A 22,657-nucleotide genomic window follows, 5' to 3' on the forward strand; every position below is an offset into this window, starting at 1 on the left:
CTCTGTTTGGGTAGGAAACCCACTTCACTTGTTGGTAGGCAGCCTGGTTTCCTGACCAATCATGAAGCTGGATGGCACCTCATGACCCGCCGACCGGCTTCCTGATTGGTTAGGAAGCTAGGCAGCCTTGGTAAGTGAAGTCGGTGTTCTTTTGATAGAACACCCAATACACTTCATCTTTAATAACGCCTCCCGGTGAGATTGGCTGGACGGCCGGATGCCGTCTCCCTCCGTGTAGCCCTGAGGTTCTGGGTGTGATAAAAAGGAGATTGTGAAGGTGTTGGTGTGGCTATCCGGCCTCCGCTGATAATCGGGGCACATAGCACTGGTATCGGTATTCAGGAGTATAGAAAATAAAATATCAGTACTGGTACTCGATACTGAAAAAAACGGTATTGGTGCATCCATACCGATCACAATAGTTTGTATCAGAAAGGCAAAGTAAATTCTTCACATAAAGCAGCAAAAACAATCTGCCATATGAACATCTGTAATTTCACTTAGAATATAAAAAGGGGAAAGCACAGAACCAGTTCCATTGTGTAACAGGCTTGCTCATCCCCCAATGCTCCTTGTCTAAGGGTAACAGAGTGGAGTAAAGGACAGGATCTCCCCTCGCCCATTCACAGTATGCCTTGCATTCCATGAAAAGAATACAAGGCTTTGGGTGAATAGCAAGGTGAGATGAGAGGGCAACTACATGACACAATCCCCAGTACTTTCAGTCGCAGCACTTAAAGAATGTGGCCTGTAGTATCCAGCATCAATAAAGACACAATTTGTACATCAACCAGCAGCGATCCAAGCATTAAACATTTATCATTAAGGGCATCTTATATGAGCTGTTATGTTCCCAAAAATGTTTTATTTCCTGGAGTTCCACTTTAAATAAACTTGCGGCCACCTTCTCCCATTGCTCTCTCCATCCCATATATATCTCCTGGCTATCTCCTCCACCAACCAAGGTCTGCACTTACTATGCCTCTGCACTTTGATTCATACAAAATGGTCCAACAACCAAAATCCCATGATTTTCTATTTTTTCCCTGTTAACCACTCAGGCACCAGTAGCTCAGACACTTCTAACGCAGGGATGTCCAAACTCCGGCCCTCCAGCTGTGGTGAAACTACAAATCCCATGATGCATCTCTCTCCGGGAGTCATGTCTGTGGGACTCTCGGGAGTCATGTCTGTGGCTGTGAGAATCTTGCAAAGCCTCATGGGATTCATAGTTTCACCACAGCTGGAGGGCCGCAGTTTGGACATCCCTGCACTAACAGGTGCATGAGCTACGTTTAAAGCAGAATTGGGTATTTGTGGTCCCATAGTCTTTAATGGAAGCACCTGGAAACACCAGTATGAGTATAAGCATTTTTAAAGACTAAACCACAAAAATAAAAATGCTTCAAAAATGACCATAAATGCCTACGCTCAGGTGTGACTGCAGCTTTCAGTACTCTTCAACTGAGCCAGAAGGGCGGCATGTACTAAGCAGACGCAGCCTTTTCTCCATAGACGCTAATAAAGAAGCTGCCTTTGAGGCTGGAGATGATTAAAAGGAAGCAGTAGGACCCAAATGTATTGAATCTACAGCCATCCTTGAAAGAATTGACCGTTTACTCAAAAGAGTAACGAGGAACTTTTCACTCACACTGAATATGGAAGCCAAACAAGGGGGGCGTGCATCAGTGGGACAACAACAAGGCACAGACAGTAGTATAAACCTCAGTTCTAGCTCTAAACAAATGGCCAGAATTGGGCTTTAACATGCCATTCCTGCACAGAGTAAGGCACATGGGACAAACGAATGTCTAAATCTTTCCAGTCACATCAGTGTTATATTTTGAGGAGCCCAAGTCTCAAGGCACATAAGTTCATATCTCAGAGGAGGCAGCAGCTGCCTCAAGTCCATCACGCTCTTAAAACACTGAAGGACTCAACTGCTCAGCAATAATTGATGGAAATGTCAAGACCCAGGAACACTGTGCGATTAATGAGTCACAATTATCAGTACTGATGTCAGCTGAGGCCCATTTTACATGTATTGCTGATCCCACTGCTTGTGGCAATACAGATGGTGCATGTTTGGTTTAGCTATTGGTGTGGCACAAACTGTCACCCTAGAAGATCTTTATCCCATGTGTGTGGCTCTGGGGAAACAGGACATAGACAGATTGGAATGCGGCTCAACAAGCTGACATCTACATGAATGTACAACTCACATCCTGTCTGCTGGCAAAGAAGACAGAACTAACAGATAAACATCCTCCAGTGTATAGAAGATCAAATCATCAGATCATAAAATACACTAACAACACATTCATAATGCGTGTAAGGGTCTTGTTTGAAATATGCTCTGCGGAAATGTTATGCTAGTTCCGCCTCTCTCCACAACGAGGAACGTTCGGCTCTCTGGCCAGCAGTCGCAGCTGTGATGTCACCATGTACCATGCAGGACAAAGTCATGCACATATACTGTTAAAGGATTAAAGGAGTAGATATATGCAAGGATTAAAACTTATCTGCGTCTCTGCCGCTCGCTCCCGTCCAAAGATCTGAAGATTCTTGGGGCGGGCGCAAAGGATCTTGGGGTGGGCGCATGCGCAGTTTAGATCTTCGGCCGGGAGACGAGGATAGACGCAGGCTAAGTCAATGGAGGCAGCGTGCACCCGCACACTCTCCGTGGGACAGAAGTGCCAGGAAGAGAGGAGTCAGCGCTGGATCGGAGACCGGCACCAGCGCTGGAGGGACTACAGGTGAGCACTGGCTGTCAGGGGAGCCAGAGACAAGGCAACCGAGGTCCTTTTCCCTGCCAGGACTCCATTGCAGGGAGAGTCCCACTGCACAGGTATTTTTTTCAGTTCCCTGGAGTTCAGCTTTAAAGTATAAATCCACTAAAAACCAGTGTGTTGCTTGTCCTCTCACTGTCCAATCACAGGCTGGGGGAGGGACAAGACCTAGAAGTGTCTCTGGGCAGCAGTAGAGAAAAGTCAGGTCTTCTGCTCTGCCAGATGAGGCTGTGCGGCAGAGCGGTGTAAAGTTCAGAACTGAAATGACATATACAAATCCTGTGGCAGGTAGAACAGCTCCAATCTATGTATTTAGAAGGTTACCTGGAGTTCTTTTTTAACTTTTGTTTTCATTTCTGTCTGTATCTTGGTTGGAGAGATTTCTGCGTACTACCTGTTCCTTTGGACTCCTGACAAATAGCAAGGAAGTGAAATCTCCCAAACAGGACGCAGACCACAACAAAAAGAGAAAGGGTTCTAATTTGTCCCAAAAAATAAAGTTTCAGCTGGGGCTGGCCTTTAATTGTTAGGCACACTGGGGCCCTGGCACCGTGGATTTATTCTGCTTGGGAGTCATGACCGTCAGCAGCACAGGCTTCAGTGTAGGAGTTGCTGATAAGATGTAGCTTGGGGAGGGGGAGACCTTTAGGAAATGTATTGGGGAGCAGTACACACTATTTATGTCTTCATAGCCAGTCTTAGACAAAGCCTAAGGCCCAATTCACACTAAGCGATTTATCGCACGATTTCTGATGCGATATCGCGCATTTTTGCAGCGATATGTCGCGAGAAGTCGCCAGCCAATGCTATTCAATGGAGCTGTCTTAGCTCCATGTCGCCCGTCGCTCCAGCAGGACCCTTTTTTTCGGCGGATCTTGCGCGATTTTTCTATTCTTTAATGGAGCCCGACGGTGAAGGTCGCGCTACCGTCGCCCCGAAAGTTGCGCTATCCCGGCCGTGCGGATCCGCTGCAAAAGGTATGTCGCTTAGTGTGAATGGGGCCTAAGGAATGTGGGGCAGCTCAGATAAATATTTATATGCCATAACCAGACAGAAAACAAAACATCACTCCAGGATTCCTCCAAATAAATAAGTGAATATTACTCCCATGTGACCTGCCCACTGAGGTTATGACGCCTTTGCCCGTGGATGCTGTATTTCCAGTACCAATCATAATATAACACCTGCTTATGTCATCCAAATACAATCCCATTTTGGAGCTTCCACAAACTATAATTACTCTACAATCTATAATCATTACAAGGCGATTAGGAGGATCTATCGGTTGTTTATTCACTATACACAATACACAGCTACTAATGATCGCACGTGCAGTGTGTTATTGTTCCAATGCATGACAAAACGCGTTACACCGAGCCACCAACAGGAGGAAATTATACCAAGGCTGGCAATACGCATGACCATTTTTTTTGCTTAACCCGCGTGCTCAACTAAGAAATTGACGCGAGTCCTCCATCAACACAAACAGGGTGTCGTTCGAGGAGTCGCCACTTTTTGCGTTGCATTCCGACAGCTGCCGGCCGATCAGAGCGGGCAGCTCATAGGCTGCCTGCTCTGATCACACAAAGATTTTACAGCGGCTCCTTTGATCAGCTGATTGAGGAATGCCGGCTGAAAGGGAGCCGAAACACTGTGCGAATTTCCGCCGATACATTAATAACCGGCCATAATCCAGGCAGTGTATGGGCACCTTAACTCAATTTAAAGAGGAACTGTGGGCAAAATGTATATTAGCCCTAGCAATGGGGCTACACCTGTACTGCAAGGGTTAACTGTTCGTTTTGGTCTAGGGAGGAAAGCTATACTCACCCGATCCTCTGAGCTAGCTGTGACAGTGCTGCTTATCACCTCCTACGCTCTAGCGCCGGTATGTCCCTCAGTGTCCTTGCGTCCTATACCCTGTTTATTGGACTTATTAATCTTAGACCGCTGCAGCGGAGGGGGAGAGAGGCTGCGAGAATGGTCTAAGGGCCAATTCACACCATATGCAGTTGTGATGCAGTCCGTTTATTTGACTGCTGAAGTCAAAATGCATCCCAATGCTTTCCTATGGGCTTTCTTGTGCTTTATACACACCATTGCAGCATGAATTAAGCTCAAGAAAGCCCATAGGAAAGCATTGTGATGTATTTTGACTGCAGCAGTCAAATAAACGGACTGCACCACAACTGCATATGGTGTGAACTGGCCCTCAGAGCAAGCTCCTCCAGAGGTTCGGGGTACATAAAACTTTTTTATTTTCCTTCCTAGGTGGTGTGAATGAGCCCTTACAGCAGGGGTGGACAACTCTGGCCCTCCAGCTGTTGTGAAAGTACAAATCCCATGAAGCATTGCAAGACTGACACGACTCATAGAGGCTGAGGCATGTTGGGATTTGTAGTTAAAGCACAGCTGGAGGGCTGGAGTTGCCCGCCCGTCTAACAGTGTCAATAAACCATCCACAAGAAAAAATAATCATTATGAATACAAAGGGATATATTTATAACATAGTAGATGTGACATTCACCAAACATTCTCTGCTGGTGAATATGCTTGATGCATGTGTTTAAAATTACACAGAATGATTAATTACCTGTGAATGTTTGGTGTGAATTTACTTATGTCCTCCTGTGACCCAAAGTCAGCATATAGCCAGCTATTACCCGCTATATGCCGACACTGCAGAGCCGCGCTGCAGCCAGGATGGATCACAACAATATTGTCACGATCCAGGAGTGATCAGTGGTTTGTTATCGCTTCGTTCTCAAGCTGTTAGGAAGAGTACATTTTACTGTCTCAATACTTCTATCTTCTAACATTTACATTGGGCCAGTTTGGTTACCTGTAGCTATCAAAAATGCCAATGACACAACACCCCCTCACCCCCCAGGTTCAGCCAGCACCAGGTGACACCGTCAGAGGGTCATCTAGGTGTCACCCCCTCTAAAAGGTCAGGCACTCGGACATGGACGAGAGAGGAGGGGACCCAGGGGCATACCTTATCCTGCCGCATAAATGTCCCCTCCTCTCATCGCCAGCATCCATCACCAAGAGGGCCGCCGACAGTGAAGTGCATGCGACATCACTGACGTGCACTGGTGACACTTGGCCGGGTGACGCCTCCAAAAGGCTCTTCTTCCAAGTGGCACAGGCTACGATGGCGATTCTGAGACCCCCCTGGAGCCCTTCGGATGTGTCATAATACAGGTAACCAAAACTGGCCCAATGTAAATGCAGAAAATAGATTATTCCTTCAGTTTGGATTGAAAGCTAAACTCCATGCAGATATATAAGACACAGTGTAATGGAGCTCTGTGTTTATTAATACATCATTAAATATGATCTAAATGCAAGTACATCAGTCTGATCAGCCTCTTGCATTTACTGTACAGCAGAGCTCAGCTTTAGAGAGGGAGAAGCAGCACGAGGAGCCAATCATGTGCTATCAAGGGGCATGCTGATAGGAGAGAGCAGAGAGATGAGCTCATCAGTCCACTGCTTCATCTTTCACTGGCCAATCAGATGCTGGGGGAGGGACAAGATCTGGAAGTATTACCTAATTGCAGAAAAAACAAAACAGGTCTCCTCCCTTGCCCAGACAGGGGTGTGCTTTGCAGAAATACAAATCCTTTGTCAGGTCTGTTGGGTAAGGAGTATGGACGCCTTCAATCTATTGATCATGGGGCAGATTGCTCATCAATATCGGTAGGAGATGATTGATGTACCACAATCAACAATAACAAACTCACAGTGACCTTTAACCCGAACTATTTCCTCTCAGGGTACACAATAAGGTCCCTCTGGGGTTCACAAGGTGCAGGATCTCCCCATATTAGAACAATCACATTCCCCGTCCCGGAGAAGAGTGACCACTCACAGCCATTCCAGGCAGCTCTCCCCCGCACTCACCTCTCGGCGTCCCGGCCGTCGAAGAAGACGAAGTCCCCGCTCTGGACGCACTTGGCACAGGTGAGCCTCCGGCGGGTGGTGTTACACAGCGGGCAGCGCTCCACAGCCACATACAGCCCCCCCCCATCCTCCACCGAGTGCACCATCTCCGCGTCTCTCCGGGGGCTCCCTCCGCCCGCCACATCCTGCCAGCTCCGGGCTCCTTTCCCACCGGGGGACACCATGACAGCGCCGCCTCACCGGCTGTCACGTGGGACTTTGTTTTCAAGCGAAGGCATGCTGGGAGAAAAGGGGGCGGGGCACCGTCACTGGCCGAGCAGAGGCGCTGTCACGTGACTCCAGATCCTTCACTTGGGGCCATAGAACCAATGGAAGAGCAGCGATTGGAGGGAGGTGGGAGGGGTTTGAATGAGCTGTAAACAGATTATAGAAGTTTTTTGATTTTATTAACCTTTTCATCAATTTTCCCTTTTTTTAAAAGTTTTTTTAATTATATTATTAGGATTAAGCTTAGTAAGGGCATGAGGGCCAGTTTACTATGGGTCGGTGTCAGTGGGCTTTTGTTCGCTTTAAATGGGTTTTGCATTTTCTTAAATGTCTATTATAATGTAAAACCCATTTAAAACATGCTTGATGTACTTGTCAATGAATCCAGAATGATCTCAGAAGTGTCTTGCTCTGAAGTCATTACCACAAGCCCCAAGGGTCCATCACAGCGGTAGTTTGGTACCTGTCCTGTATCATATGGAACGGTCCCAGAGCTGGAAGTAAAATGATACATCCCATAATGATGTAATACAATTACACGACCTGTCCTGTATATTATGGCACCGTACAGCTTTATGCGTTTCCAAGGTGCAGCTAGGTCAGTCTACCTATACCATGGCCACATTTAGAGTAATTTATCAGAACTGGAGCAGCCAAAATCTAGTGCAGCTTTCCAAGACAACCCATCAGCTTCTTTCTTTTAACTGAAGAGAGAATATGATGGTTGCTATGTACAACTGGTCCAGATTCTTTCTGCTCCAGTTTTGATAAATTCCCCTCATTATGTTTATCCAGGGTTGGGAGCCCCAGCAGTCAGTGGATAAAAAGGAACTGGATCTGGAGTGTGCCTCTGTGCAAACCTGCTCCCCCACCCTCTGCCATACTGTTGCTGTAGTTAAAATAAGGTGGGCAGGCAGGGGAATGGATCAGACTTCCCAGGGACTGTCCCTACGTGCCAAGGACCATGTGACATCAGCCAGTGGTGATATCAGTATCCTTCAGCCATTAAATACACCTCAGCTTGGAGTCCTATGTGCACCACTATTCACCCCAACCCTCCAGCACTCGGTCTCTTGTTTTGCCAGATACACACGTAGTGAACAGTAAAGGACTTCCATTTACGCAATTTTAGATGCATAAACCTCCAAAAATGTATTTTCATTCCTCTAGCTCCGTTTTCACTCCCAGCCTGTACATGCTGTTACACAAATTCTTCAGAGATTTTGACTGCAGGCACCAAATTTTCTACTTTTATTTTTAGTCGTGCAAGATTATGGAGCACAATGCACCTCTGTGCATGGGACCCAAATAGTATTGTGTTCATATCTCTAAAAATAAAAAAACCAACACACACTATACCTGCTGTATGGATCTAAATGTAGTGGTTTTTGTAGTGGACACACACAAATCTTTGCTCTGATCAAGAGTCATAACCTGCTGCAAATTTTCGTTCCATGAACCATGACTTGCAGCAGAATCTTCATATGTCCTAAAGAACACGTACACCTAATCCCCCACCACCATATGTCACGAGAGTATTTACATATGGGGCTGACAGAAACCACAGTATGGCCTCATTCACACAAAACGCAAGAGCAAAATTGCATATTGCGTACATGCGCGTATGTATACGCATCTATATGCAATCCCAGAATGCATCATTCGTAATACAAATTTTAATGAACTGCAGACGTGTACACACAGAAATACGCTGCCCGGACGCATCTCAGTTCCATTCTGTTTTTGCGCATTTTTACGCTACACAAATATACGGCTCCATACGCAGCTATGTGTATGGAGCCATTTATTTGCAAATGCTGCAATACACGCGTATATGCGCGGCAGTGTGAATGAGGCCTAAGGGACCAGGAACCCAAAGTGTGTCACATGAAGAAGGTTGTGTGTGAGTGATGGGTTAAGAGAATACTTATTTTGTTTTGTTTTGCAGGGCGTTAGAAAAAAACAAAGTTAACGTCTTTGGTAAAATGCATGCTATCGGAATCCTTGAAATGTCACAAGGCTATCTCTTAATGACCATGGAGCGGATGTCACAGTGCACTGATGTATTGTGAGGACTCTCCATTTATTTTTCATGTTGAGGTCTTAAAACAGGAATTCAGGGCATATTAATATACATTTACTTGCTGGAACTCTGGCAACTGCGACTAGGACATGTGACCATGCACATCTCAGGAGAGGAAATGCCTTTCCTTGAGATCTTGTGAGATTACAGAAGAGATTTCCCAGTAATGCTCTGCCGATTTAACCTTACCAGGATGCTATGTTTGGGCACATTACATCACTAATGCCCAAGAGGACCAGGAAATTGAAAAACCAAGAACATTTTTTTTTTAACTAATGAACATAAGATGATTTCATATGATCATTCAGAGCTGCATGCTGGAGGTGATTTTTAATGAAAGGGTGTAAAAGGTCCACTTTAAAGATGTGGTCATGCGCACAGTGCTTATATATTGTATTTTTATTAAATCCTAGTCCAGTTTGTTGTAGACAGTGCACCAAACAAAAGTGCCAAACAAATATTACAAAGCACACTTTTTTAATTAACTATATACATAAATAACATACAAAAAGATTAGTTGCCTTGGAACGAGGCACTTAAGTTTTCTTAAAACTTCTCAGGATCGGATATATATTTTCAAATGCTTCATAGATTTCAGAACGCTCTTTCGCACCTATAAAAAAAACACCAGAGGAAGAAATTTATTTAATAGCATTACATAACAGGACCTTTTCACCCTACACACCCGTGCTAGCCGAAAAAACTATGTCACTAGGTTCTACAGACATTAGACCAAATACTGGTCTAGCCATCAATAGGCCTGGACCATAAAAATCAAAAGGATAAAGCAGTATTAAGCTCTGAAACTGTTTTTCAATAATGAATCCAGAACAAATATACATTGCCCAGCAAAAATAGTTATTCTTTACATTTTAGCCCAAACACTTGCAATCCTCAAGTTTCCCAACAGCATCAACACTCAGCTCAGCTTCCCTGAACTTCCTGTCCAGTACAAGATAACAAAAGGGTCGATCTACAGCAGGTGTCCCATCTACTAGTTTGGAGTAAGAAACAGGAAGGAGTGGGGAGACTGGGAATAGATTGCCTTGCCTGAGGAGACACAGCTTACTAGCATACACAAGGGTGGCTCCATAGGACCCTGCAAGGGAAAGGAGCCTCCCTAAAACAGGATCAGTGCTCAGGGGACCAGCTGATTCTGTAGGAAACCAACTTTTAACCATCAAGGAGCAGCATTCAATAAATTACTTGCATACAAAATCAGCATTTGGAAAGAAAAAGAAAAAAAAAAAAGTTGAGCTTTATTTTGAAAAATTGAGTCTATGTAAAGTAGTATTACCATTCGGGAAAGCACCTACCCCCATTTTATATGGGCAGAATTGTTTATGAAGAAGGTTGTAAATCTATTCCCTAGAAGTATCCAAGTAGAGTGCCAAGATGCTGGATAGAGTTGCATAGTATGCTAAAATTAGTTGTGCATCTACTACGTAAATGTAAAAAACACTACTGGCAGTGGGCTTCATTCCCTCTTGCAGGTACAACTCGAGGCAAAAGAGTTATAGTTTGACCATCTATGGCTTAGAGACTAACCTGACACCACCATCCACCCCCTAAGCCTATTAAACTCTGCTGCTGCAGGCAATTGGCAAAAGTGTAAGCTCCAGTGGCCAGCAAAGCAGCACAAATCAATGCAGTCTGTTGCACTACTGACCACCACCACTCCCTCCGACAATGGAAACCTCCCTTAAGTAGCAAATATGCATAGCTTGATTGCTGAATGACTCACCAGTTAATACCACCTTCCCAGACACAAAAATGAGCAGTACAATCCTTGGTTTCACCATCCTGTATATGAGGCCTGGAAACAATTCGGGTTCATAACTAGAAGAAACGTTCACATATGAACTACAGAACCTTTCAAAATACATTAAGCACATTTAACCAGTGCACACAATTCCAAATAAAAATAGTTAAAAGTTTAAAACTCAGCAAGCAATGGATTTTTTACATGCATTCCCTGGCACAATGCTGGAATGCTGTATTCTGCAATACTGACTCATTTCAGCACTGGTTTATTTTGTAGCATTACTGCTTTTAATACCAGTAAAAGGCAGTTGCAATTTTGCGCATTACTGTCCGGGTCTCTTTTGGGAGATTAGGTCTCACTTCCTGCCCAAAAGTTAGAAGCAATCCTGTCAGTCTTCAACAGTTTTCACTGGAACACATTACCATTTGGGTATTCCCCCCTCTCTCCAACTGTAAAATGTTTGGAGTACCCCTTACCGTCTCTTCCAATGACTGTCACCAAGACTGAATCTCCTAATAAAATTACACAAATAGGCACTAAAAACCTAACCAATGACTACCTAGAATGAGAATTTTGTCTGGAAATGCACTTTAAATTTATTTGTATTTTTAATGCGGAGCAAAGCCTTTGGTATACTAGCCAACATTATGAAATCACCCAACGCTTTAAATTCATTAAATGCACTCAGACACCTTGACTTTTAAAATGGAGCTCTAAAAAGAGACCAACATATTACCAACCTTCTTAAAACATATCTGACCCATCATGCTGATCCAAATGCTACTATAGTCAGTTGCACATTTGTCAGCAACTTGAGTTTTGTGCTAGTTTAGGTTCTAGGTTTTTCCTTGTGGATGTACAAAAGAATTTGTCGCCAGAGATACATAGGCTGCTGACCTATCATTACTCAGTTGACATGCAGATGCAAAGAGTCAGTTCTGTTCAGTCAATGACCAAAATGGACAAAATCACAACAGAACTCAGAACAATTTGCATAATTTATTCCGGTCATTTGGACTCCTCTCCAACCCAATGCAAGGAATGACTGGCCATTTCATTAAGCATGGGGCTGTGGCTCCTAGGACCTTCAAAGTGGAGTGTAAAACACAATGGTGTGGGACCAGATGTGCAGGGACCACAGTAAATTAATATAGAATTCCTCATTTTTAAAGCATAGCCAAACCCAAAAATGTGATTCCAGGGAAATATTAGCAGCATAAATGTGACTGTTCAATATAAAAGCTAATTTTACCTGCTGAACTGTTGGTGGGTAAGAACTAGTCCTTCTAGACGTATGGGGAACGTAACATCACAGCTTCCAACCATGTTCTGGATTTTAAAGTCAAGAAATTTGGCAGGGAATCCCAGCTTCTGTACAACTCGAGCGTACTTTCTTGCTGCCAGTCGGGACTGCTCTTCACTGTCAAACAATTACCTTCTGAATAATGCTAGCTTGAAGGTATATTAAAGAAACTAGCGTTTTGTTGGAAACACACACACACACTTTATGTGACAATACTCTGTCCAGAATGCCCTAGAATTTCCATCACATACTTATGGACTCCCTGCTTTTCACAGAAAAAGGCACAGAGCTCTAGCTATAGGCATTCCCTCAACAGGAGTTCTCATCTTTGGAAAGATACAAAACTGCAGCATGCATTAGCTACCAAACTTGTCTACAGTTGCAAAACTTTGGCTCCCATTCAAATCTTTATGCGTTACTGCAATGTGCAAACCATGGTATGTCGGAATGGTACCCCCATCGCGCTGTTAAATTAACAGGCAATTCAATTACTCTGCTTTGTGGAGCGCTGCATTTAGAAGGGTAATACGGGTAATGTTCTTTTTGTCAATGCTAACCCATTCAAGATGAATAGGTTGCCTTAAAGCAGTGCACCTTAAAGTGACACTAAACTCAGGAGTAAAATCTTAAAAATGCATTGGAGTGCCTTAATTATTAAAACTGGACCCTATGTGTGTCACCTGGCTGTAGAACCTCAAATCTCTGAATTCAGCTCTGAATCCATGCCGATACTGTCCTTCCTTCTGGAGGTTGGCTACTTTTCAACATGCACCGGTACCATGGGGAACAAAAGTAGTCACCCTCCAGAAGGAGAGTGTCAGCATGAATTCAGAGATTATTTGAGGATCTACAGTAGAGTGATACACAAGATACATTTTTGTTAATAGTTAAGGTACTTGAATGTATTTTTAAGAATCAACTCCAGAGTTTAGCGTCACTTTAACTTGCATTAATGCAATGCATAGCAGAGGTAGACTTATGGAATGTGTGTTACAATGGGCAACAGTTTCACATTTCTTTGCTCTAGTTTTTATAAATTAGCCCTGTAAGAAAAGCAAAACAATTACTCCTTCCTGAGAATAAGCACAGATTAAATTAAATCTAACATTTTGGTACAGACTGGTAAGCAAGTTAGAAAATGTAATCCTAAAAAGTAGCCCTTTTTTCATAGGTCTCATAAAATCAAGGCACCCCAAACATTCTACATTCTACACTGGCAATTAGACTAAACATCCTACGTTACCTCTTTGCCCCCGTGCAGACCATTTTCCCAGAGCTGAATATAAGTGCTGTTGTTCGTGGCTCCCGAATCCTCATTATAACTGCTGCAAATCTCTAGGGTCAAGACAACAAAAAAGCTATAGTAAATTAACATCCTATATATGGAAGTGTAATTTTACACGCAAGGTCACCTTTGGGTTGTATTCTGCATTTCTGGCATGCAAGGCGATTTTCTTTAAGTCTAGCCTGCAAGCTAAATTCACTGTGGACACAATATTCCTGCAGGAAGAACACAAGGTTTGTCTGTGGCAATGGTATCTGAATTCCAGTATAATATAAATGAATTTGTTTTTTTACACTAAATAAAAAAATAAATCACAAATTGTTTTGTCAGCTTTACAGACTATCATTTGTCCCATTTGATCACTAGGAGTGAATGAAAATATCTGGCATTTTGTGTACAGGGGAGCATACGACCCTCTTCCCTTTCTCCCATGTGACGGTGTTAAAGCTCGTTTATTGGTCAGTCAGGCACACAGCTGTCACAGGGGCAGGTAGATCTGCACAAGTAAAAAACAGAATGTAACTGATTCATTGCAACAGGGGTAAAGAAGAGGGTCAGATTAATATGCTTTACCATCAGCTTGTACAACAATACTATATTTCACTTTAAAATGCAGGGGTTTTCAGCATTGTTGTAGTTCAAATGAACTTCTTTCATAACTACTTATAGTGGCTTAATCCTGCTATCTTTATGTAATATAAAAAAAGTAAAGATTAAGATTATTATTATTTTCTAATTAAAACATACAAAACAAGTTTTAGAGAATAATAAAGTTTTGTTAACTAAACAAAATGTGTGGGTTGTTCTGAAACTAATACAAGCTTTATATAAAGAGAAGAGTTAAAAGGTTTCAGGGTTGAGCCACCATAAGTGGTCATGAAAGAGGAGCTTGATGTTTACTATTGAACCAGCAAGCCCCACGGTTTTTAAATTGCCTTTAGCATGGTTAACATCTGCTAGCAATACCCTATTTCTTATCCCTTTCGGAGCCAAAAGGAAAGCAAGAGCAGGCTGATCGATGTATCCCAACATCACCAAAATAACTCACCCGATAACAACTCATCCTCTCATCTCCATATTTATCATTAGGTGGTCTTGCTTACCATAGCTGCATATTTTGGTGGAGGCAAAATAAGACAGACAGGCCCCCATTCACACTTCTACTTAAGTCTTCACGCTAACTAATCACATTCATTACTGTGCGGCTAGTTTACAACTATGCCTCAGGTTTGGGATGTAAGCAGGTCCAGCTAAATGAAAATATTACAGTCTTGAGCCAGCAGGTGACATTTTGTTAGCCATTTAGGTTTTTAACTTTACAACTTTGCTTAAAGTAACAAATAGTTTACAAAGCTCTCGGCAGTCAAAAGGACTCACACCCTTTGTTAGACCAAGCAAAATTCTTAGCTCTTTGGCTAACCCAAAGTGCTCTTAGAATTCTTTGTGATGTATTAGAAAGCACAAATACCAAACAAACTAAAAATAAAATATAGACTAGCCGTTAACAAATCTCTGAAAATACCAGTTGCATGGCTGTCTCTAGGTAGCAGTGCTTGGAGTCACTGACTTAATTATGCATGGTCCTATGCAAGTAGTGTTTGGAGTCACTCACCTAGTACAATCATGCAGCAAGTGAAATTAGAACAAAGTCACAATTCAATCTACATGCATAATCCCAATCAGGAACTCCAAGTTTACCAAAATGTTGGGTTGTCATCTGCTTTAACCACTGCATTTCCCCTGCCCTCACTGAGGGACTTTTTACAACGTCACTCCCCATCATTTGGCTTTGCATTTCACACAAACCACCTGGTCATAGAACGTACTGTAACTGAGGAATAATCCCAGAGGACTCTGCTACAGGAGTCATTGGAGTCATGGGTGTCATGGGAGTGATGGGCAAGGGGCGAAGGCTGGAAGCATCTCGGCTTTCACAGGGGGTGTACGGATGCGAGAGGCCAGAAGAATCCAAGCAAATCCCACTATCCTGTAATTCTGTGAGGTTGTTCTTTTCTTCATGCTCAGGATTTAGGTCATCAGGCAGAAAGCTCAGGTCCAAATCTGCAGAAAGATCTTTGGACTGGTCCTGATCAGATCTATAGGATGTTCCTGAAATTGGTTGAATATTCAGGTCATCATAGGGAGTCATTGGCGTGTACATTTGAGGAGAAGAGTCAAGGACATCCTGCAGAGAGGACAATGTAAGAATTAAAAAAAAACAAAAAAAAAACAGGACCATGAAGCACAAAAACAGCTTTAAAAATAATGAAGCCAGCTACACCAATGTTCAATCAAACATTAAAAAGCTAACTCCAGACAGAAACTTTTAGTTTACATTAGGGACGCACCGATACCGGTTTCTTGGTAGAGTACCGATACTTTCGGTACTCGCCGATACTTCCTCTGGCATGCAGCAGGCTTCCCGGGCAATCAGGAAGCCAGGCGGTGGGTAATGACATGCCACCCTGCTTCCTGATTGCCCGGGAAGACGGCTGCATGTTTGTCCAGTTTGTGTTGGGCCAGGAAACCGGCTTCCCGGCCGATCAGCATTAAGCCGGCTTCCTGGCCAGTCAGGAAGCCAGGCGGTGAGTAATGACCCGCCTTCCTGATTGGCTGGGGAGCAAGCTCCATGCTGATTGGCCGGGAAGCCGCCCCCCCGGCCAATCAGCAAACCGGGATGCGGGTCCTTACTCGCCACCCAGCTTCCTGATCGCACTGATCGAAATATCCCTCTGACTGGAAGTTCCAGTATCGTGGAAGGTATCTGAGAATTTGGGCGAATACTCACCCAAATACTCGGTATCTGCACCGATACTAGTATCGGCGCATCCCTAGTTTTCATGTAAGGGTTTCTAAAGAGTTACGCAAATGTCACTTCACTTTTATTTATTGAAGAAAAGTTGAGTTCCAGCATGAGGATGTCAAACCTGGATCTAGAGACAACAGATATGAAATGAACCTGATCGTGACTGGGAAAGTAGATGTTAGCCACATAGTGAACCGTATTTAAATTTTAAGGACTTCAAAGCAGCCAGACATATCCATTAGAGTTTGTAGAACATTTCTATTTGATTTAGCCATTTGATTGTTACCGTGCAACCAGGTAGTAAAAAAAAATAAAAGTAAAAAATTTAGAGATGTTAGAGATACTATGGCCATAAAAGTGGGTTTCTTGAACAAACAAACTTTGTCTTGAGCTTTTGAAGTGGTAGAGAATATGGCCTTCTTTCAGATGTTGTGAACTGCCTAGTGTTGAGCAAAGCTAGTTTAAAATTGAATCTATACATTGGAAAGGCTAGTTAAAAGGAACTGCAAGAAATACAAAATGTCCCAGGTTGGGCAAAAGGAATGGGAGCAAAGTAGGCTCTGTGCTTGGGCGCCTTCTACTCTTATCTACACCTCCTTCCTGGGTCAGCTGATAAACTCCCTTGGCTTCCAAAAACATTTCTATGCTGATGAAATCCAATCTCTCCACTTCCCAGCTCACCCCTTCTGTCTCCTTACGCATCACTAATTACTCACCGAGATATCGTTGATACCACACCACTTCCTCAAATGCAATCTGTCCAAAATCTAGCTAAATTTTTCCTTCCCCTGTCCCCACCCCCAACTTCTCCATCGCAATTAACAGCACTAAAGTCAGCATCTCCCATCAAGCCAGTGTACTCTGTGTAATCTTTGATCCTGAGCTCTCCGGTCAGCCCCACATCCAACCACTATCTAAATCTTGCCGACTCAACCTCCGCAACAATTGCAAAACTCGCCCTTTAACGAGCCAAACTGCAATGATTCCAATTCACTCCCTTGTAATTCCTCAACTACTGTAACTCCCTTCCTTGTTGGCCTACCACTAAGCAGGCGATCCCACCCTTCAGTCCACCATGAATGCTGCTACCAGACTCATCCACCGTACGGACAAGAGTCCGCCACCCCCTCCACTGGCTTCCATTTACCCAACAAGTAAAAAATTCAAAAGAACCTATAAAGCCATCTACAACTCTACTCCCAGCTACATCACCAACATCATCTCAAAATATCACCCAAACCGTCCTCTCCACTCAAGGCTTCCTACGCTCCAACTTTCTCATCACCTCCAGGACTTCTCCAGTGTCTCCCATCCTCTTGAACTCCCCACCCCAATATGTTCACTTATGTCCTATGCCATCCACCTTTAGGTGATCCTTGATAAAACTAATCTCTTCAGAGATGCCTATCCCACCTCAACATAACAGTCCTTTTACTTCATCCATTACCCATCCCAGACACAATTATTACCTTTTGTATTACTTGCCCCTGCTACTTGATTGTAAGCTCATAAGCAGGCCCATCCTAACCATCCTATATTGAAATTGTATTGCAACTGTACTGTCTCCCTCCATTTTTATTTATATATATTTTTTTAAGGTGCTGCATAAACTGTTTGCTCTATATAAATCCTGTATAATAAGGAGTCAGGAAGGAGAAGACACACACTATAGTGGAGGCAACTCCATCTAGTGACGAAAAAGGAGTATGACTAGGTGTTAATGCACGTTTTACTGCTTATACTAAGTGGTTCAGTGCTGGTGGAACCTCTGAAGTCCCTTAGTGGGTAAACATGGGGATCAAATGCAGCGACTTCCGCTCATAGGGTACAAACCAGGATGGATTAACAAAATACGGACGACAACAATACGACAGATTCAAAACTTCAAAGATAAATTGTGATGAGAATATGAAAATTCCCAGAGAATAGCACAAACTCATGAACAAGGAGAATATCTGAGAAAGCCACAAAAAATGGTGCATATATGGCTGAATAGATAGTTGTCTATGCATGTTGGAGCGTGATCTTGGTCTCTGGACCATTGCAGGGGTGGTTTCTTGGATTCTTTGGAATGTTTTCACTAAAGGAAGTGTCTAGAAAAGGAAAAAGGGAAATGTAAGAGCAGCAAATGGGTCCCAAGATTGTGTAGGAATTCGGTTTGACCTCTTGTACCAGAAAAGAAGTGTTCATTTACCTGCCTAGAATACGTTTCAAGCTGCAAGCTTGTTCAACATGCATCTGTCCAAATCCTCTCTGTGACAAGTTCTGGTAGAGGGGGTTTCAGCAGCAAATCAGGTAGGTGAACTAAGGTAATTCAAATTGCTTAGTTCAGTTGGGTAGGTCACAAAAGGTTACTAAATGCAGTGGACGTGCCTTCATAGTAGGCAATAAGTTGGGAGGAAAATCCCACTATTTAATGTTTTTTTTGCGCAAACGGCATGGACAAAAATGATGGGACCCTTAATTTAACATTTTGTTACACAACCTTTAAAAACATTCACTGCAAACCAGCCATTTCTGAAACTTCTGCACCTGCCAACAGGTAGTATGGTCCGCTCTTCTTGGGCAAACTGCTCTAGGCGTCTAGGGTTTGAAGGGTGCCTTTTCCATACTACATGTTTCAGCTCTTTCCAGAGATGTTTAATTGGATTAAAATCAGGGCTCAAAGAAGGCCACTTGAGAACAGTCCAATGTTGTTCTTAGCCATTCTTCTGTGTTTTTAGCTGTGTGGTTTGAGTCATTGTCATGGTGAAGGACCCATGACCTTCAACTAAAAGCTTTCCAACACTGGGCAGTACTTCATAGATCCTTGAAAGTCTTGAGATTTTCATTGTGCCCTTCAAAGATTCAAGGCACCCTTTGCCAATACAGCAAAGCAGCCCCAAAACATAATCAAGCCTCCACCATGCTCAACAGTAGTGTACTGTATGGTCTTTTCTTTCAGGGCTAGTTCACACCACAAGCAGTGCGTTCCGGCCCGATTTGGTGCGGTCAGGAAAAAAAAAATTAATAGTGCTTGCAGCATTTATTTCTGACCGTACCACAGGCATCGATGTGCCATGCGTTTGGGTGTGGGCGATCACACTGCGGCTGGGGTGGCTGTGGTGCCATTGACTTCACTGCACCGCCACACCCCCTCCCCTGAACACAGGGAGCTGGCCGGGATATGATCCAGCGCGTTCCGGCACAAAATCAGGCTGGAATGCACTGTTTGTGGTATGAACTTGCCCTCAAAGCTTCATTTTTTTCATCTGAATATAGAACTAATATGACTTGCCAAAAAGCTCCAGTTTTGTCTCATCTGCCCAAAGGACATTCTTGTAGAAGCATTATGGCTTGTAAACATGCATTTCAGCAAATTCCAGTATGGCTTTATGTTTTCCTTTCAAAAGTGAAGTTCTCCCAGGTCTTCTTACATTGAATCCACCGTCTATCAGAAATGTACAGTTCGTTCAATCAGACACTAATGTACCCGACCTTGAAGTTCCACTTACATGATTTTGGAGGTTTTCCTTGGCTCCCATTAACCTTATACGTAATGTTTGCAACTGTACTTCAAGCCTTTAACAATATATTTTCTGATTTCCCTAGTCAAGTCACTATTTTGCTTTCTCTGGTCCGTGTTGTGTGGTGCACACATGGACACCAAACAGCAGAATAACCATCACTGTGATCCAAATTGTCCTCTTTTCTAGGAGCACCAACAAAGCTGCCTATGCCATTTTAGAAAATCCTTGGGAGAATAATCAATAATGTACCTCATCTCTTTTCACACTAGATTTGCTTTATTCTGACATACCAAGGGCATGCTGGTGTATACACAGTATGAGACAAATCGCTTTTAACATTATTACTTTTGGGGAGGAAAAAAAGCACGACACATTTATTGCACATGTGACTACCGTAGTACTGGTCACGGACAGGCGTTTACATGAATGGTCATTCCTGAAGACATTGCAAGCAGGAAAGATCATCCTATTGAAACACTCTAGGTGGCAGCAGAAACATGCAAAACAGCAGCACACAGGTGTATATTGCCCGGGTGTGTGTTTCAACAGGTTACATATTTCTTGATCATCACCTTGGTTTGCTTTTACCAGGCTGGAGTGCTTATTGTTCATAGTAATGAAATTCCAGAGCAGGCAGACTGGTCTAATATGCTTCACTCACTTTCTGGAACAGAATGATCAATGGATATTAAAGTATTTATAAACAAAATGTTTTATTTCGTTTTTAATAGAGTAGAGTAAATGGGTAAAGGGCAACAACACACACACTTGGTAAAGAGGTTCACTGAACCTTCAGTGCAGGTCACCTGCTCATCGACAGGCTTACAGACATCCCAACCTGCAAAACCTTATTTCAGGGAGGTTTGCCGTCTCATTTCAGGGAGGTGCCCTTTCTGTTTTTTGGTTGTTTTTTTTTACAGCGGTCGTCAGAATATAAAAGGAAATAATAATAGATATATCTATATCTATATATCTATATATCTATATATCTATATATCTATATATATATAAATGAACATCAGGGAGACTTGAGATCCCTGGGCTTACCACTAGTACAAATGAAGCTCCGAGCCACATGCACTGTGGACAAGGTACAAATGTCAGGCCGAATAGTAAAGATATCTAAAAGCACACCAGTCATATGTAGGCTGCATTTACTGACATCCTGAAAATGTTAAGTCTCCCGGCTGTCTGTCCTTATTCCTTAATTAACTGCCCTAGATCAATCAAATAAGGCCAGAAAGTAAAAAAAATTGAAGCCAATGGATCAGCATGACAGCCAGTGAGATAGAATTCTTAAAACATGACCAGAACAAATGTATTACTTTTATGGCAGAGGATATGCTTTTTGGCTATGTTCAATAAACTATAACCAGTTGCTAGGGGGCTTGTTCACTGTCTTGGGGGCCATGCACACCACAGCATATGTTGTGCTGGGTAACAAAAAACCCACACCATACGCACCCCCCGCGCCCAAAGTATTGCATGTATTACCTTTTTGCAACACAACACACAGCTATTGTGAACAACAAGCAGGAAGGTTTCATCTTCAAGGACAATAAGACAATATCTTTGGTTGCCATGAAAACGTGTCATTCCAGTGGGTTATATATGGAAAATAAAACAAAAATTCACTGTACTGTGACGTGGATAAATCACGGTAACATCACGGCAAAAATGCCCTGCACTGCGTTGGAAGATCTGCTCCAGACATGGTGTGAACATAGCCTTAGGGCTGATTCACAACATTTCCATTGCATTTGGCACATGCCGACGCTTGCTAAATGTGCACATGCTGACATGCATTTATATCCTTTGGCGTTGCATTGATATACATTTATTCATGCATTGCATTAACATGCAGATTTTATTGTTTACAGAAGGAGCAAAAATACATTCCATTTCCTTAATGTGCATTGCAGCGTGTGCAGATAATGACTCTGCTCAATGTATAAATGACACTGACCAGGACAGATAGATTTACCTGAGCTTCACATTGGTCTAAGTACCGTTCCAGAGAGGACTCCTCGTCCATTTTGTAAGACTTCTTCCAAACTCAGCAAGAAGTTTCTCACAAGAAAGACACTTCCCAGGATGCATTATTTCAAAGCTTGGTTGGATGGGCTGCAGCGTTGTTGATTATAGACAAAATGTTGATTGCTTGCTTCTTTCACCTGTTCTAAGAAGAGATGTCAGGATCAGTCCAACCAGAACAACCCTTTAATACCAATCTGCACTCATGTGTTCTAATTATCATCCAGCACCTGTCACTGATCCCTCTTGGTGGAGATGGTTTTGTGTTGGGTTTAGGCCATGAAACATTTTGGAAGAGCCATAGAGACTAATGATGGCAACGAATCGCCAGCGTCATGGATTGCATTTCAGGGATGGGAAATACTTGCCTGCTCCTTCAGTGGCCGCATAAGTAAGCTGTTCCTCCATGGCTGGCAAGTGATATTCAACAGCAAGTGTTTAAGGCCTCAATCATCCAGCCAGCTAGAGAGCAATGTATGAAAACAGGTGAGTATTTATCTGCGCTGCATAGCGATATTGTCTCTGGTGAGTTGTTGCCGGTGACCGGATCGCTGGCACGCCATGGGCCAATTCTTTTCAAATCTTGCCAGTTAGATATCAGATATTATCCAGTGATCTATAACCTTTAAAGCTAAGGTTTAGTTTCATTTTTTGAGTATACAGCACCAGGGACATGACTTACCTCTAATGAAGTGTGTCCAATGTCCAGCTAGCTGCTACTTATTGTTATAAACAAATATACATTTACAAAATGCTATGAATTTCACCCCCATTGACGCCGGTATACACCCCATAGCACTGAACTTCTGGCACCGCAGGAGGTTAAGATCAGCAGCTGCGACTGTGAAGCATAGGCACAGCTTGCCCTCCTCTCTCACCCAGAACTCATAGTATTCTCTTCCTGAAT

General features: G+C 43.1%; 2 protein-coding genes across 2 annotated transcripts in view; both read right to left on the reverse strand.

Moving 5' to 3' along the window:
- ATG14 (autophagy related 14) overlaps positions 1-6,945 on the reverse strand; it is a 26,196-nt gene extending 19,251 nt beyond the window's left edge. Inside the window, exon 1 of the mRNA XM_018562262.1 lies at positions 6,699-6,945. Within this exon, the coding sequence (XP_018417764.1) occupies positions 6,699-6,922 (224 nt within the window). The 5' untranslated portion in view covers positions 6,923-6,945. The remainder of the gene's footprint in view (positions 1-6,698) is intronic.
- Positions 6,946-9,507: 2,562 nt separating this feature from the next.
- TBPL2 (TATA-box binding protein like 2) lies at positions 9,508-21,765 on the reverse strand. The gene is made up of 7 exons (XM_018562538.1): positions 21,701-21,765; positions 15,228-15,586; positions 13,529-13,616; positions 13,360-13,451; positions 12,066-12,233; positions 10,793-10,887; positions 9,508-9,661 (listed from the first exon to the last, which is right to left on the reverse strand). Exons 1-7 carry the CDS (start codon positions 21,749-21,751, stop codon positions 9,585-9,587), a joined length of 930 nt encoding a protein of 309 aa, XP_018418040.1. The 5' UTR covers positions 21,752-21,765; the 3' UTR covers positions 9,508-9,584.
- Positions 21,766-22,657: the final 892 nt, after the last annotated feature.

The sequence above is a fragment of the Nanorana parkeri genome, unplaced genomic scaffold (assembly GCF_000935625.1).
Source record: "Nanorana parkeri isolate BGI_ZX_2015 unplaced genomic scaffold, ASM93562v1 scaffold20, whole genome shotgun sequence".
Taxonomy (NCBI): Eukaryota; Metazoa; Chordata; class Amphibia; order Anura; family Dicroglossidae; genus Nanorana; species Nanorana parkeri.